At 39.7% G+C, this 14609-nt stretch overlaps 1 protein-coding gene across 27 annotated transcripts in view; it reads right to left on the bottom strand.

Moving 5' to 3' along the window:
* The window catches only part of Btrc (beta-transducin repeat containing E3 ubiquitin protein ligase), a 188629-nt gene that overhangs the window by 51240 nt on the left and 122780 nt on the right, over window positions 1–14609 (bottom strand). For all 27 annotated transcript variants that reach the window (XM_016006688.3, XM_006988185.4, XM_006988186.4 and 24 more), the window contains one exon: window positions 11138–11227. In XM_016006688.3, coding sequence (XP_015862174.1) covers window positions 11138–11227 — 90 coding nt within the window. The remainder of the gene's footprint in view (window positions 1–11137; window positions 11228–14609) is intronic.

Below are 14609 nucleotides of genomic sequence, written 5' to 3'. Positions count from 1 at the left end.
CTTTTAAAACAATTACTAAAATGAGTCACTAACTTGAGCCATTTGTTTACTAAGCCCCCTTCATTTCCTATGTAGAAAAAATAATATGATGTCACCTGAGACCCTTTAAAGTCCCATAGCCTGTTTGTTGGGAAAGTAAATATTAATTATGTCTGAATAAGCAGATAACACTTAAAGGGAATTACTGAATGAGTACTCTGAAGTGTTAAATTTTCTGAATATAAGCTGGGCAGTGGTGGCACACGCCTTTAATCCCAGCACTAGGGAGGAGGCAGAGGCAGGCAGATCTCTGTGAGTTCGAGGCCAGCCTGGGCTACAGAGTGAGTTCCAGGAAAGGCGAAAAGCTACACAGAGAAACCCTGTCTCGAAAAAACAAAAAACAAAACAAAACAAAACAAAAAAACCCACAACCACAAAAACAAAATTTCTGAATATAGATACTTGATAAGCAGTAAAGGGTTGAGGTGGCAGGAAGGTTAGTCAAAGTACTATACAGAAGTCAAAAGGAGGAAAATTGTCCAAAGGGGAAGCAGATTGGATGGAGAGCACATGGGTGGGGCCTCAAAATACTACTGAAAGGCATTCCGGTGAGCAAGGACTTTGAGATCAGAAAGATCTGAATTAACTTTGATTCCATAACTTAAGATGGGAGTGGGGTTTCAACGCCTCTAAGCTTCGGGGTTTATCCTCTGCAGGAAAGCGGAACAGCTCATCTCCTCAGGTTTGCATCTACAACTGGTAACACACAGCTGGTCTACAGGACCTAATGCAGAGGCCAAAACCAGACTCATGTATTTGCTCTTCCTCAGATTTTTCAGTAGAAAACTTAAATTAAAAAAAAGGGGGGGGGCATGTTTGGGACTGAACGTTTGCCTAGCATCTTCCATACCCTGAGTTAGACCTCTAGTACTGGGGGTGGGGATGGAGTCCCTCCACCTGAAAGCACGCAAGAAACAAAATGGACAGTTAACATCTTGACCTGGTGTTGGGCACAGGGTGCACATCTGTGGTATCTGTATTCAGGAACTGAAGGGAGGACTGTGACAGCCAGACTGTTTGCAAACAAAACCCTCAACTTAATACAGGAATGGAGGGAGCTGCTTTGTGTAGGAGAACTTAGGATTACAACAGCCTCACAGGTTCAAACATTTCATGAGTAAGAACTTGAAACAAGCATGTACTGGCTAAGTTCCAAAGGACTAAGGACAATTTCTCCAAGCTAAGCCCCATGACCTATGCTGAGATGAGCAGAATTTAAGGTGACGTGGTACTTTGCTATTCTAGGAAGTCAAAAGGAATTGTTTACTTATTTAGAACTGTACATTTATGAAATTATTAGTATAAACAATGAAAGCCCACAGGACAGAACCCCAGCATTGATCATAAGAAGTTCTCTCTGGAAAGAAGCCTCCAGAACAGGAATATTGGCAGGTCATAGGGCAGATGAACCAGACTCTTAGGAAAGAAGGACATCACTATTAAATTCTTAATGAAACCTGTCATACACTGGGGAGGCATTTACAAGCTGAGGTCAGAACACAAGAATAAAATTTTACATGTATGGATCCTGAGCTCATGGGTACCGAAAGGTTCAAAAGAAGGGTTCGGGTTTCACAAGCTTTGTAACTGATCTTTTTACACCATGTGACTAAGAACATATCTATTCATGGAGAGCTTAGGAATCCAGGCTCCTGAAACTTCCAAATAGGCAGAAAGGAGAATGTTTATACCTGCCAACACCCACCAGGACCTATAATAGTTTTAAGAATAAAAATTTCTCCTCCACATTCAGGAACAGAGTGGCTTTAATATGAATTAGTATACTGTTCATAATATACTAATACGAAGAGCATCAATATGTTGAAGTATGTGTTGGGGGACTGCTGGACACTATCTGGTATCATGTCATTGACCCTAAAACTGATTTATACAAATTTCAGGCAAGGCTCACTGGTAATTAAAATTTTGCTCTGACAGTATTAAGGTTTTTGAAGGGAACAGGGAGATCAGATAGGAAGCACTTTGTTTTGTGTTTTACATGAAGGCATAATACTAGGGACTTAAGTGTATAAAGTGTATCTTACAGCAACAAGCCTAGAGAGTTATACAAATTATGATAGCTATAATCAACACTAATTATAAATGATTAAACAAGTCTTATTAACTAAGATGAGAAAAGATTGTCTTCTACAAAATCTAAATATTTCATAATGTAGTTTCCACCTTTCCCCACCAATTCTAAACTCAGGTTCATGATAACCAAAATATATTAATCCCTTTAATAATGTCTAAGCCAATTAACTGTTCAAGAAAAGAAATAAAGCTTATTTTCTATATACTTGACTCCATCACATAGCATGTATTAATTAAATGACTTACTTTTACAGTAAGTCACTATGTTTAACGGGTGAAGACTAAAACACTGTGAAATGTGATGTCATCATATACTTTTCCAAAGTTAAAGCTTTCTAGAAAGACATAAAAAGCACAGGCTTTGGCTGGAGAGATGGTTCAGTGGTCTAAGAACACTGCTTCAGAGGACTTGGGTTTGGTTCCTAGTACCCACATGGTGGTTCACAACCATCCGTAACACCAATTCCAAGGTATCCATCACCCACTTCTGACCTCCAAGGGTACCAGGCACACATATACATGCAGAAAAACACTCATCTACATAAAATAAAAATAAATAAATAAATAAAGCTCATTTGACTAAAAATTTTCTCTCATTAATGCCTTCCATTGTACTACACAACTTTTCTATTATAAGGATGATTAAAAAGGTTACAACGTTAATATAACTGAGCTTTAAATGAATGACTCAGACTCTAAGTTCATGATGTTTTTTATATTCCCTTCTTCCTTTCCATAAACATCATACTTGATTGATATTCAATTCTCAATTACAAAAAATTGAAAAAACACAGTGCCAACACTGAGAAGCCAATGGCACAAGAGATATATAAACAAAACAGCCAATTCCCTAATAAACAGAATCAGGAAAAGAACCCAATTTCAATATGCCACGGCTTGCTGCCTGGAGTTTGCTCCTCTTTTAAATAACTCAAAGTGACAGAACACTCCACACCATAAAACCCTGTGTTACTTGCAGAAAAAATTCCACAATGAAGGGATAAGGTGGGGTGACAGGAGAACTGTACAGAATTTAATTCCTATGGTTACTCATTTTGTTTATTTTTGCTTTAATCAAAATGTAAAACCCAGAGTACAACACCAAAGAAAGTACTGACATCAAAATCCTGAATGACCCGATAGAATTCCAGTCCACAGTTTATTAATACACTGACTGTATTTGTGGCATGACTTTGGAAAGGAGGGGTATTTCTCACAGTCTGTAAATGAGCTCTGGACGGAATCACAATGCCTACACACAGCAGGAGGAGGCAGCAACCACAGGTCTCTTCCTCTCCCCTTAGAAACTGTGCCTGGCACTGTGCGGCTGAGGTGCGGTCTTCATCACGTCCTCTATTTCTGGTCTTGCTAATTAAAAGGTTGATCACAGAACAATGCTCTTCTCATTAATTTCAGTGTTCCGATTGGGCAGGATCCCTGCTTACCCCACCTGATCTTTTCACACTGCTGAAGTTAATGTGACAGGAGCCCGAAGATGGATTACCTGCTGCCATATTGCCCATCGCCTCCAATCAGGAGCTATCTGTGTAAACTGATTGTTCTAATTTGCTCTCATTATTTTTACAATATCAGGAGAAAATAACGCACACAGCTCACTGTCAAAGTCATGAAAATCAGCCATTAGTTAAACCCAGACACTGAGTGGCTTTATTAGAGGCACTGCAGTTTATTGATGTGGCTCCAGTCAAACAAGGCAGCATTTGCTCCAATAGAAGGAAATGTTTATATAGAAAGTAAATATTTATTGTGATAATACCCACAGCAACAGGGTATTCTGGAGAACCCTGGGCCTATTTTGAAAGTGTGGTTGTGACACAAATCATGTGGCAATGAAGGGTTGGGTTGGCATAAGAAAGTAGGGGGTGTCTAATACATTCAGAAGCATGAAAATGCATCTATTAGCTGACATGTGTAAAGTATTCTTCATCTCCCTATCCTTGTATAAATAAAAGCCCCAGTCTGTGACTACAGACACCAATCAATAAGTAATTGTAGCCCAAATATGCTCTATAATATTTTTATAAAACAGAAATATTATTGCCTAAGAATCAGAGCTATTTATATAAAAATCATACAGGTATATTTTAAATAACAAACTTAACTGGTAATCCTAATATTGCTGATGTTCACACTGCATTTAGAATTAAGATCCGACGCAGGCAGTGCAGTAGGCTGCCAAGCAAACAGGCTGGGTTTAAACCCCTTTAGTGAGTAATGGCTCTTTAAGTAGAAGGCAGAAGTCTACAGAAAGGTTTGACACTCAGTGAGATAACAGTGAAGGGATTTGTCCAGGGCATGTAAGTTAAGTGCGCGCGGGCGCGCGCGCGCGCCCACGCGCGCACACACACACACACACACACACACACACACACACACACACACTATATGTATGTATTTACATACATACATTATAAAGAAATTGCTAAACTTCTAAAGAAAATGGATAAACTTGGCATTCCAAGGTTTTCCTAGCTAAGACTATTTTGTTAAAATGTTATCTAAATGCTATCCAAATAGCATTTTTAGGGAACTGGAGAATGAGGGTATAAATAACAGAAACTGATGCCTTTCAAATAAAGGAATTTAACTAATCCACACACTTTCCCTCATCTCTCCTCTTTAGAACTAGAAGGAAACATGGCTTCCCCCTGTCTTCTTTCTACACTGAGATTCCTAGGTAATGTGAAGGCAAGAGTGTGCCCTTCTTGCTGCTCCCCTTTTAATGGCCACTTTTCTTTTTCTAAGAAACATGTGCCATGCCTTTCTCCTTAAAATTCCTGCACTAAAAGACTGCACCATACTGCACTCCACAAAACGTGCTGATGGCGCCAATTACAAGCCCCCAGCCGAACGCTCCAGCCCCCACCATTCGGGCAGATTTATGCGGACTCTTGCCGACGTTATTACAAGTCAGAGTTTATTGGGAAATTGTTACATTATGCGGAGTGTCTAACAAATTGCTTATGCTGCTATAATTGGATTACAACAGCCGCTTGCTCCCACCGGTAAGATTAGGCAAGTAGGACTCCTGCCGATCTCTGAGCGTTAGCAGTAATTTTATTTGCCTTGCCTCTCTCTTTCCTAACAACATGCCTCTCTCCCTGCCAGCTGTCTGCTGAAAAGGCACAGGCTTGTTCCTTGGCCCTAACAATGCAATTACAGCCCCGCAGATCGCACTGTTTGTGCATTAAGTACAGAGCCAAAACGAGGCGAATTGATCGTTTGACTTTTGGAGAAGCCATGTGATCTCTCTGTGCGGGTGATCCGACATGCATCAGTAGGCAATACTGCAGTCAATTCTTGATGAAGAACTTTCTGTTTTCATCCCTCTCTCCCATAACCTTTCCTTTCTCACTGAGGAAGACACTGACTGGGCTCATCTCATGCTGATGTAGATCAATCCACAAAGACAAACTCAATCTTATTGGCTCCCTGGCTAGATGGAAATGTGAACAGGGTCTTCCAGCATCTTGAAGTGCCTCAGCCAGATAGATCAGTGGCTCCCAACAGCTGAATCATGCTGTCTTAAAAAAAAAAAAAAAAAAAAAAACACCAAAAAAAACCACCAAAAACGTTCACAGAGAGTTCACTGAGAAAGAGAAGTTCACACAAGCACTGGAGTTGAAAAGGACTGTGGAAGGTTTTTGGGTTCTGACCAAACTGCCTTGGAATGGCTGTGTCAGAAGCTCTGTCTCTATTCAAGGGCCATCAAGCAGCAGCAGTGAAACCTGCGCCCTGCCTTTCTGCGCAGATCTACTCTGCTGAAGATGCTGGTAGCCAATATGCACAATCAATACAGCTGGACTCTAGGCTTAACAACAACCAGGATGAGCTCCACCCCGGGCAAAGTTTAAACACATATTGTTGACAGCTTTCAGTTTCTTGTTTCTTCTTGTATGTTTAACAATGAGTGCCTGTGGCAACAAGACTGCACAGGAACTCTGAGTTTAGGGCATCATTTGTGAAGATTCCTAGATGAGTCTGGAGTTCTTAATATCAATTCTCTGTTGGGTTTAAAACAATTTGAATTTGACCAATTTTAACACAGACTAAGCTCTCTGCTGACACCTTCCTTATCAATGGTATGTGCTACTTTAGGTTTCTGTTATATAACATATGTGTTATCAATCTGCTAATCCATTTTGTCCCAAGTCTTTTGAGACATAAAGTCATGCACAACTAGAGGGAATATATTTTCACATTTTTTCCCCCCAGACAGGGTTTCTCTGTGTAGCTTTGTGCCTTTCCTGGAACTCGCTTTGTAGACCAGGCTGGCCTCGAACTCACAGAGATCTGCCTGCCTCTACCTCCCAAGTGCTGGGATTAAAGGTGTGCACCACCACCGCCTGGCTTATTTTCACATTCTTAATTTGACAAATATACGAATTCTAGCCAATAAGTGTATTTCTTAAAACCTTGGTAACCATTGACATTAAATTCACCATTTAAAGATGAACGAAAAGATGTTAATTCTGAATTTCATTCTTGCTTTCTTTAAAACAGTATTACACTTCCAAATTTTCCCAATCACACTGGCCTTGATGATAAGACCCAATTACATCTTGCTGTGTTCACCACAAAGCTAACTGCAGCTTTGTCAGAAGGGTCTGTGTGAACAACAGACGTCTGACTTCCTACTTGTGGAACAGTAGTATATTAAAGGAGCCTGTTAACATGTAGTTTAAAACTCAGAAGAAACTCTGAACAGCTGAAACGCCTTATAAATAGCACAGACCCAGAGGAAGTGCAAACGTCTGCATTGTGAATTGTAGATCTTAATTACCGACAATGGCTGGTACAGCAAGTAGCACGGAAAAAAAGTGAAACAGTTGCACTGTTCATGGTTGGCAATAATTCTTCAGGAAAATATTTACTATCAATCAGTTATGAGAAAAGGGACTCTGTGCTCGTAAAACAGCACGTTGCTTCTCATACCAGGACCATTTTGCTTCAGCATAATCTGAATTTAAACAGCTTGTTTCCTGCGGATATAATTTTGGAAATAAATAAAACAAGTCTTCTATCAAAATCTGGAGTGAGTGGGAAGGAACATCACATCTTTCTGTCTCAGTCAGTTTCAAACAGATTATTAGTCTCAAGTAAAAAACAGTAGTAACAAACAACAAAAACACAGAATGTACACAAGACCATCGAATAGACCTATTCCAAACAAAGACAGAGCTTTCCCAATCTAGGCCAGGAATCAAGGTAGAGGTAGGTATTCTAACAACTCATGTTTAACTGTACATGTACCCTTTATGGAAGGGGTGTGAGGTGTAAAGGTAAATTATGGAAAAGCCTCTAACCAAAATTTTCTGTAGTATTTCAATAAAGTCAATAATAAGATAACATAAAAATTAATGTTCTCAGTTTTCTTTCATAATTAAAAAACATGAAGGTTGACAATTAGGTACAATGTGATTATAGATTTTAAAGACTAAGCTGACAGTCAATAATGACTGTCCATTTAAAGCTACAATAAATAGAGAGCTCATCATGTTCTCCAAACAAATCTCATAAACGCTAGGGCTATGAGCAGATGAAATGCTTTAAAAAGCAAACTAACCAGGGCATGGTGGTGCGCATCTTCTGATCCCACACAGAGACAGAAAGGAAAAAAGCAAACTGATACAAGATACTTCATGGCTTCAAATACTACCTGGACCTCTCCCTGCTTTTATTTTTAAATGTCTCTTTCTTGAATCTCTTTCTTATAAGGTAAAGATTCAGGAGACTGCGGTCAACCTAAGGTAGCTTATGAAGCAGCTGTGCTTCCTTACATTTTACCGAGAATGGAAAGGAGTGTCCTTTCCACACAGGAACGGCAAGGCTACAGAGGTACTAGCAGAGGAAAGCTACACACAAAATACAACAGGCTTCATCCCTGATTTTGAAAAGGACCAATGTCTTCTGTAAAATGCAAACAAGTAATGAAAGGGCTAAGACTACAATTAGTATTTATACCCAAACCAAAATTTCTCTGACTGAAATTCAGTTGCTTTGACTCTAAGGGGGAAAAGGCTGGCTTCACTGTATTACAGTGGTTCTCACATGGAGACAGCTGGACACGTAGGCCACACTGAACAGTCTGAATCAGTATCAGATGCTCAACCAGTTTCTGAAGGAAAGCCATCACAGCCACACCACTGCAGCAGACAAAACTACTACTGTTAAGAACTAAAGATGAAGAACAAGAAGGAGGGAAATGCTTACAGATGTACAAAAATAATTTCCAGTCATTTCTTTCAAAGGTCAAGAAGTAAAAGAGGTCAGGAAAGACAACATGACATCATGAGACAGAAACAACACGTTTAGCAATAAGAAAGGAGAACTCTCATTGTTGCCATGCTAGTGGAGGTTACTGCGATCAACATTTTTTTCAGTTATGTATTTTTATTTGATGACTTGGCTCAAATTTGAAGCAATGAACTAGAAGACAGGATGTGGGCCAATAAAAGGAACCAGGAAGTTGGTTGTGTTCCAACTGGAAATTATAGAAATCATTATTCAATTAGAGTGGTTAAGGGGACAATGAAAGAAAATAGGTGTCAGAATAATGTTGAAACAAGCAAGAATGGGATGAGAAGGTCACCATCTGGGAGCAGGTGAAGCAGACTGATGAGCAGTAACAAGCAAACTTATTTCCTCACCCAAGAAGATGAAGAATTTATACCACTGTGCCAGATGCCAGAAGATTTCTAACTGTGCACCACTGAAGTAGAGGGCAGAAAAGAAAAACAAAACAACAATAACAACAAACCCAAACCCACCCCACACTGTACACACACTCAGTGGCACGGCTAAGGAGTGTGAGAACAACAGGAACAGATGCTCAGTTGGCCAGCTCTCAATGAAACTCATTAAAACTGTCACCCTGTCCTTGGATGGTGCTCAGGCTAAGTTTCTGCCTTGTTTAGCCAGAAGTAACTCACTTGTGATGAAAGTGAGAGCAGCATGTTCAAAAAAAGGATCAAAAGAACACTTTTTTTGGATCCCCATCTCCATACACCAATGCTAGATATAAAACAGGGTCAAGCAGCACATAGAAATTATTAAGTAACTGAAAATTAAATGTAACTCATGTTACTCTTCATTTTTTTGTAGCTAATTGAGATGTGAACTTAAGACACAATTTGATAAACCTACCTTTTGCAGCTATAATTTAAAATAAATTCTGACATTTCTCATATGGCTAATTCCAATGGCTATAAGCTGTAAACTTTCAGCTAATAAAACAAGGTCAGAGATTACCATGTGTTTTAGGAAATATAATAAAAATTTGTGTTGCTCCTGTGTTGTGAATGATTGTGTTCCTCCCTAACCACCTAATGTGTGAGAACAGTGTCTTCATGAACAGAATTAGAGCCCTAACTAAGCAATAAGTAAATGAACAAATGGATTACTAAGAGAACCCAGAGCTGGGCTCATCCCTTCCATCCTGAGACTACAGAAAGGCTCCATCTCTGAAGAAGAGTGACCTTTCAACTAGACACTTAATCTGTCACAATGATCTTCCCACTTCTAGAACTATAGAAAGTAAGTTGTTTATAAGCTGCTACCTTGTTTATTTTTTGTCAGACAGCTCTCCCTGAATTTCCTAACGAAGATGGAGCCCACATGACATCAAGTCCTAGCTCTAATAATGACAGTAGGTAAGAGCCCGCACACATACACAAGGGTAAGCAGGGAGTCGGGAGAGCTGGAAAACAACACACCCCTATATGGTGATAAAAGTTAGTGTTGCATAAAAATGAAGACAAACTCTAGAAATATAACTCATACTGAACATTATCCCCAGGAAGGTAAAACTAACAAAAAGCTCCCCACAGTCAATCTAGAAAGTTGAAAGAAAAATTTTAAGATTTCTAATTTTAAAAAAATTTTTAAAAAATTTATTTTGTTATGTATAGGTGGTATTTTGCTTATATGTATGTCTGTGTATCATGTGCATGCAATGGTCACAAAGGTCAGAAGAGGACACTGGGTCCCCTGGAACTGGAGTTACAGATGGCTGTGAGCCATCGAGTGGTGCTGACAGTTGAACCTGGATCCTATACAAGAGCAGTCTTTAACCACTGAGTTCTTAACCACTGAACCATCTCTCCAGCCCCAAAGATTTCTAACTTCTAAATTATTTTTGTATCTAGAGATATAACACACATTTATATATGCAAGAATTGGCCCATATGTCAGCTACATACACTTTTCTACTCAAAATCACCAAATATGACATTTCTGAAGTCACAATGGCACACCATCCCCCCGGGCCCTCTGGGGCCTTTTGTTCTGCTCACACTGCTACCATCAGTGTACTGCTGATGTGCTACAGCCGCACTGGAAGAAGGCATGGCAGTGCTGGATTTGAATCTCAACACTCGGGAGGCAGAGGCAGGCCGATCTCGAGACCAGCCTGGGCTACATTGTGAAGTTCAGGACAGCCAAGGCTACACAGAGAAACCCTGTCTTGAAGGAACCAAAACCCAAACAAAGAACAAAACAAACAAACAAGCCACAAAGGAAGTTACAAAACAAACTGTTTGTTGTCTTACACAAATCTTACTGAGCAGTGTGATTGGGTAATGAAAAGATTCTGTTGCAACTGAAGAGACAGAAAAGCCAACTTTCAGTTCACTCTGTATAAAGTGATGCCTGCTTATATTCTCTTCATAAACGTATGATCTTATGATAGTCTGTGGTAACAACACTGAATAAAGACAATTACAGGCTCTCTGCCCACTCATCAGGATGTAGTTCTCAACTACGGCAACAGTACCTGTCTGTATGCTACCATGTCCCCCATCATGGTGATAATAGACTAAACCTCTGAAACTGTAAGCAAACCCCAAATTAATTAAATGCTTTCTTTTATAAAAAAAAAAAAAAAAGAAAGAAAGAAAGAAAAAGACAATTACAGATGTAGCATTGTGCCAATGTGGTCTGAATGTTAATCTGCCAATGTTAACTCGTGAATACTGTTACTTACCTTGGCCACACAATTTTCAGTCTTCATAGCAGTGCTTGTCAGACATACTGTCTCTTGGTTTATGCAGAGCCTGGCACAGCTGTTGTAAGTCTGTAGAGACAATTTAAGAAAAAAAAATTTTTTTGTTTTGTTTTTTGTTTTGTTGTTGTTGTTTTAGATACTGAAATACTAACAGACATAGCTTTCAGATTCTCTTCTATTTCTCTAAATCAACATACAATTCTATTTCTAAATTTGAGATTTGTGGTTGCTGAGAAACCAAGGAGAGAAGAGGCAAGAACGGAGCCCATAAAAGCCAATGGTGTGCCCATGATCAAGTGAGCAGGGAATTCATGGTATGAATGGGAGATAGAGAATTGGATACACAGCTTTTAAAATGCAAACTTTAGTCAGATACGGTATAATCCCAGCACTATAGATGCCAATGTGGGAAGACTGTAAGTCTGAAGCTAGCCTGGGCAGCATAGTGATATTGTGTCTGAAAATAAAATAACAAAATAAATGTAAAATTTAAGATTCCATGCTCTGTTTAAAATAGCAATTAACTATAAGTCAGACATGATGACACACACCTGTAAACTAATCACTGAGGAGGAGTGTGAACTGGAAGCCAGATCAGGCTAGACAACCAATTCCAGACAGTCTAGATTACGTAGCTGGACCACAACAGCAAAAGAAAACAAGAGCAAAAGAAAGAATACATCTGAAGCATACTTTGGAGACTGATTAGAAGGAAATTAAAAACAGAACTCTAGGAAATGGACACAAATGCTGACTATAGTACAGTCCTCCTTCTTGGTGAAAGATGCTTTATCTCCCTGCCCTCCCAACAGGGTTTCTCTGTGTAGCCCTGGCTGTACTGGAACTCAAGAATCCACCTGCCCTTGCCTCCTGAGTGCTGAGATTAAAGGCGTATGCCACCCACACATAGCTAAAACACATTACTCATTCATTCATTCGTTTGGCTTTTCAAGACAGGGTTTTGCTGTGTTGCCCTGGCTGTCCTGGAACTCATTAGACCAGGCTGGCCTCAAACTCACAGAGATTCACCTGCCTCTGCCTCCTGAATGCTGGGGTTAAAGCAGTGTGCCGCCGCCACCACCACCTAGCTGCAGTAAGTGCTCTTAACCTGTGAGCTCTCTCCAGAGTCCAGTTATCCCTTTTTGAGACAAGAGTCTCACAATGCAATCCTGGCTGTACTTAACCTTGTGGCAATCCCTCCTGCCTCAGCCTCCTGCATGTGCTTCCTACCTAAAGTTGTTGTGGGTGGTATTGAATCTATACCATAGATCACTGTTCCCCACTTCTCTGTGCCATCAGAATCACCTGTCTCAGAGGTCAGAGTGGGTGTGCATGACTCCTTTGGAGCAGTGGTTCTCAACCTGTGGGTTGCAACCCCTTTGGGGTTGAATGACCCTTTCACAGGGATTGCCAAAGACCGTTGGAAAACACAGATATTTACCTTACTATTCATAACAGTAGCAAAATTACAGTTAGTAAGTAGTAACAAAAATAATTTTATGGTTGGGGTCACCACAACATGAGGAACTGTATTAAAGGGTCACAGCATTAGGAAGGTTGAGAACCACTGCCTTGGAGCAACAGGCATTTGTGAGCCACCTGATGTAGGAGCCGGGATCTGAACTTGGATCCTCTGCTAGAGCAGGGTCCTCTTAACCATTTGAGCCACTTCTCCAGCCTTGGGTAAAGTCTTCAATTAAAAAGGCATGTGTGTGAACTTGATAGTGTATGAAGTGTAGACTAACACAGGTTTCAGTTTCTCGGTCTCCTTCTGTCAGGAGCTTTATTTGCATGTGTTTGTCATACCTCCTCAGTCTTCTATAATCTGGCACAAGCTCTCAGTTTTCCTTGTCTTTCATGACTGACACTTCTAAATCAGTTAATCAATAGGATCTCCCTCAACTCATGATCAGAACGAGGTCATTATTTGAAGGATATGTGTGAGATGACATGCCCTTCCTTCTCAGGGCATCAAATCAACAGATGTGTTAACAGTTCTAGTGATACTTGTCTTGATCACTTGGTCTCACTGTGAATGTGTAATTTCCCCTTTGGGAATTATTAAATACATTAGAGAAAATATTTTGAGGGTATGCAAATAGTTTCTATTTTAAATTTCACCTGCTAATTCTAGTATCCTTTGAAGGATCGTGCCTCTAGTAATTTTCTAATGGTGAATCTTAAATTTCTTTTTCCTTCTACATTTTTATAAATCGGAATCCTTCTACAGGGGAGAGTTGTCTCTTCTCATATTTATTTATTCACTCACTTGTCTGTTTATAAAAGTATAAACAGAATTTTAAAATTTGCTTTTGACCAATTATTATTATTATTTTTCAAAGAATTGGTAGGAAAAAACAACAAAAACCCTTCTCATCTGCAGTCCGAGTTCTCTCTAACAATATTAAGAAGAGTTTTGTTTTAAACAAGTTGAAACTTTTCTTGTTTTATTCATTCATCATTGAAATTATTTCAACATATATTAAAAGCATTTTTAAAAATTTTGTTTCTTTTATGTGTATGAATGTTTTGCTGGCATGCATACATGTACAATGCACGAGTTATGGACAGCTGTAAATTTTCATGTGGGTGCTGGGAACTGAACCTGGGTACTCTCCAAAAGTATCAAGTGATCTTAACCCCTAAGTCGTCTTTCTAGTTCCATTAAAATTATTCTTATAAAATATTAAAAAAATACACATGAATTAATAAACATTCATTGAATAAATTAATAAAACTTTAAGGCAAAGAATTCTGGCTCTTTCAGCATGGCTGGTGGTCCATGCTTGTAATCCCAGGATTTAGGAATTAGCATGGGCTACATAAACAATGTGAAAAGCGGGGGTGGGGGTGGGGTGGGGGTGGGGGGGTGGTTAGGCGGTAGAGGAACACAACAAAAGAATTCTGATTCCAATAATGGCAGAAATGTTACAATGAATTAGCCTTCCTCTGGATAATAGCTTAACTTTTTTTTTAGATTTATTTATCTATCATGTATACACTATTCTGCTTGCATGTATACCTGCAGGCTAGAAGAGGGCACCAGATCTTATTACAGATGGTTGTGAGCCACCATGTGATTGCCAGGAATAGAACTCAGGACCTCTGGAAGAGCAGCTAGTGCTCTTAATCTCTGAGCCATCTCTCCTGCCCGGATAATAGCTTAACTGAAGTAAAGTAAATATTTTTAAAACTATGTGAGGCACTGAAGACAGACAAAATGGGTGAAAAAGGGAGAGGGTGCTAAAAAAGAACCACACTGGGTGAGATGTGAGCTGTGTTTCCCCTGGAAGCATTCAAAGTCCAGTCGGTTGGTGCCAGGAGAAGGTGAACGTAACAGCTAGGAAGCCACAGCCTACTGCATTGAGCTTTCCAAGCACAGGGTTCCGAACTGCCGCAGTGGCTGGCAATTGAGAACAGAGATCCCACAGAGGAGAGCCACAGGGAAAGG

The sequence above is a fragment of the Peromyscus maniculatus genome, chromosome 1, assembly GCF_049852395.1.
Source record: "Peromyscus maniculatus bairdii isolate BWxNUB_F1_BW_parent chromosome 1, HU_Pman_BW_mat_3.1, whole genome shotgun sequence".
In the NCBI taxonomy this organism is placed as follows: domain Eukaryota; kingdom Metazoa; phylum Chordata; class Mammalia; order Rodentia; family Cricetidae; genus Peromyscus; species Peromyscus maniculatus.
This window is presented reverse-complemented; position numbering and strand designations above follow the sequence as displayed.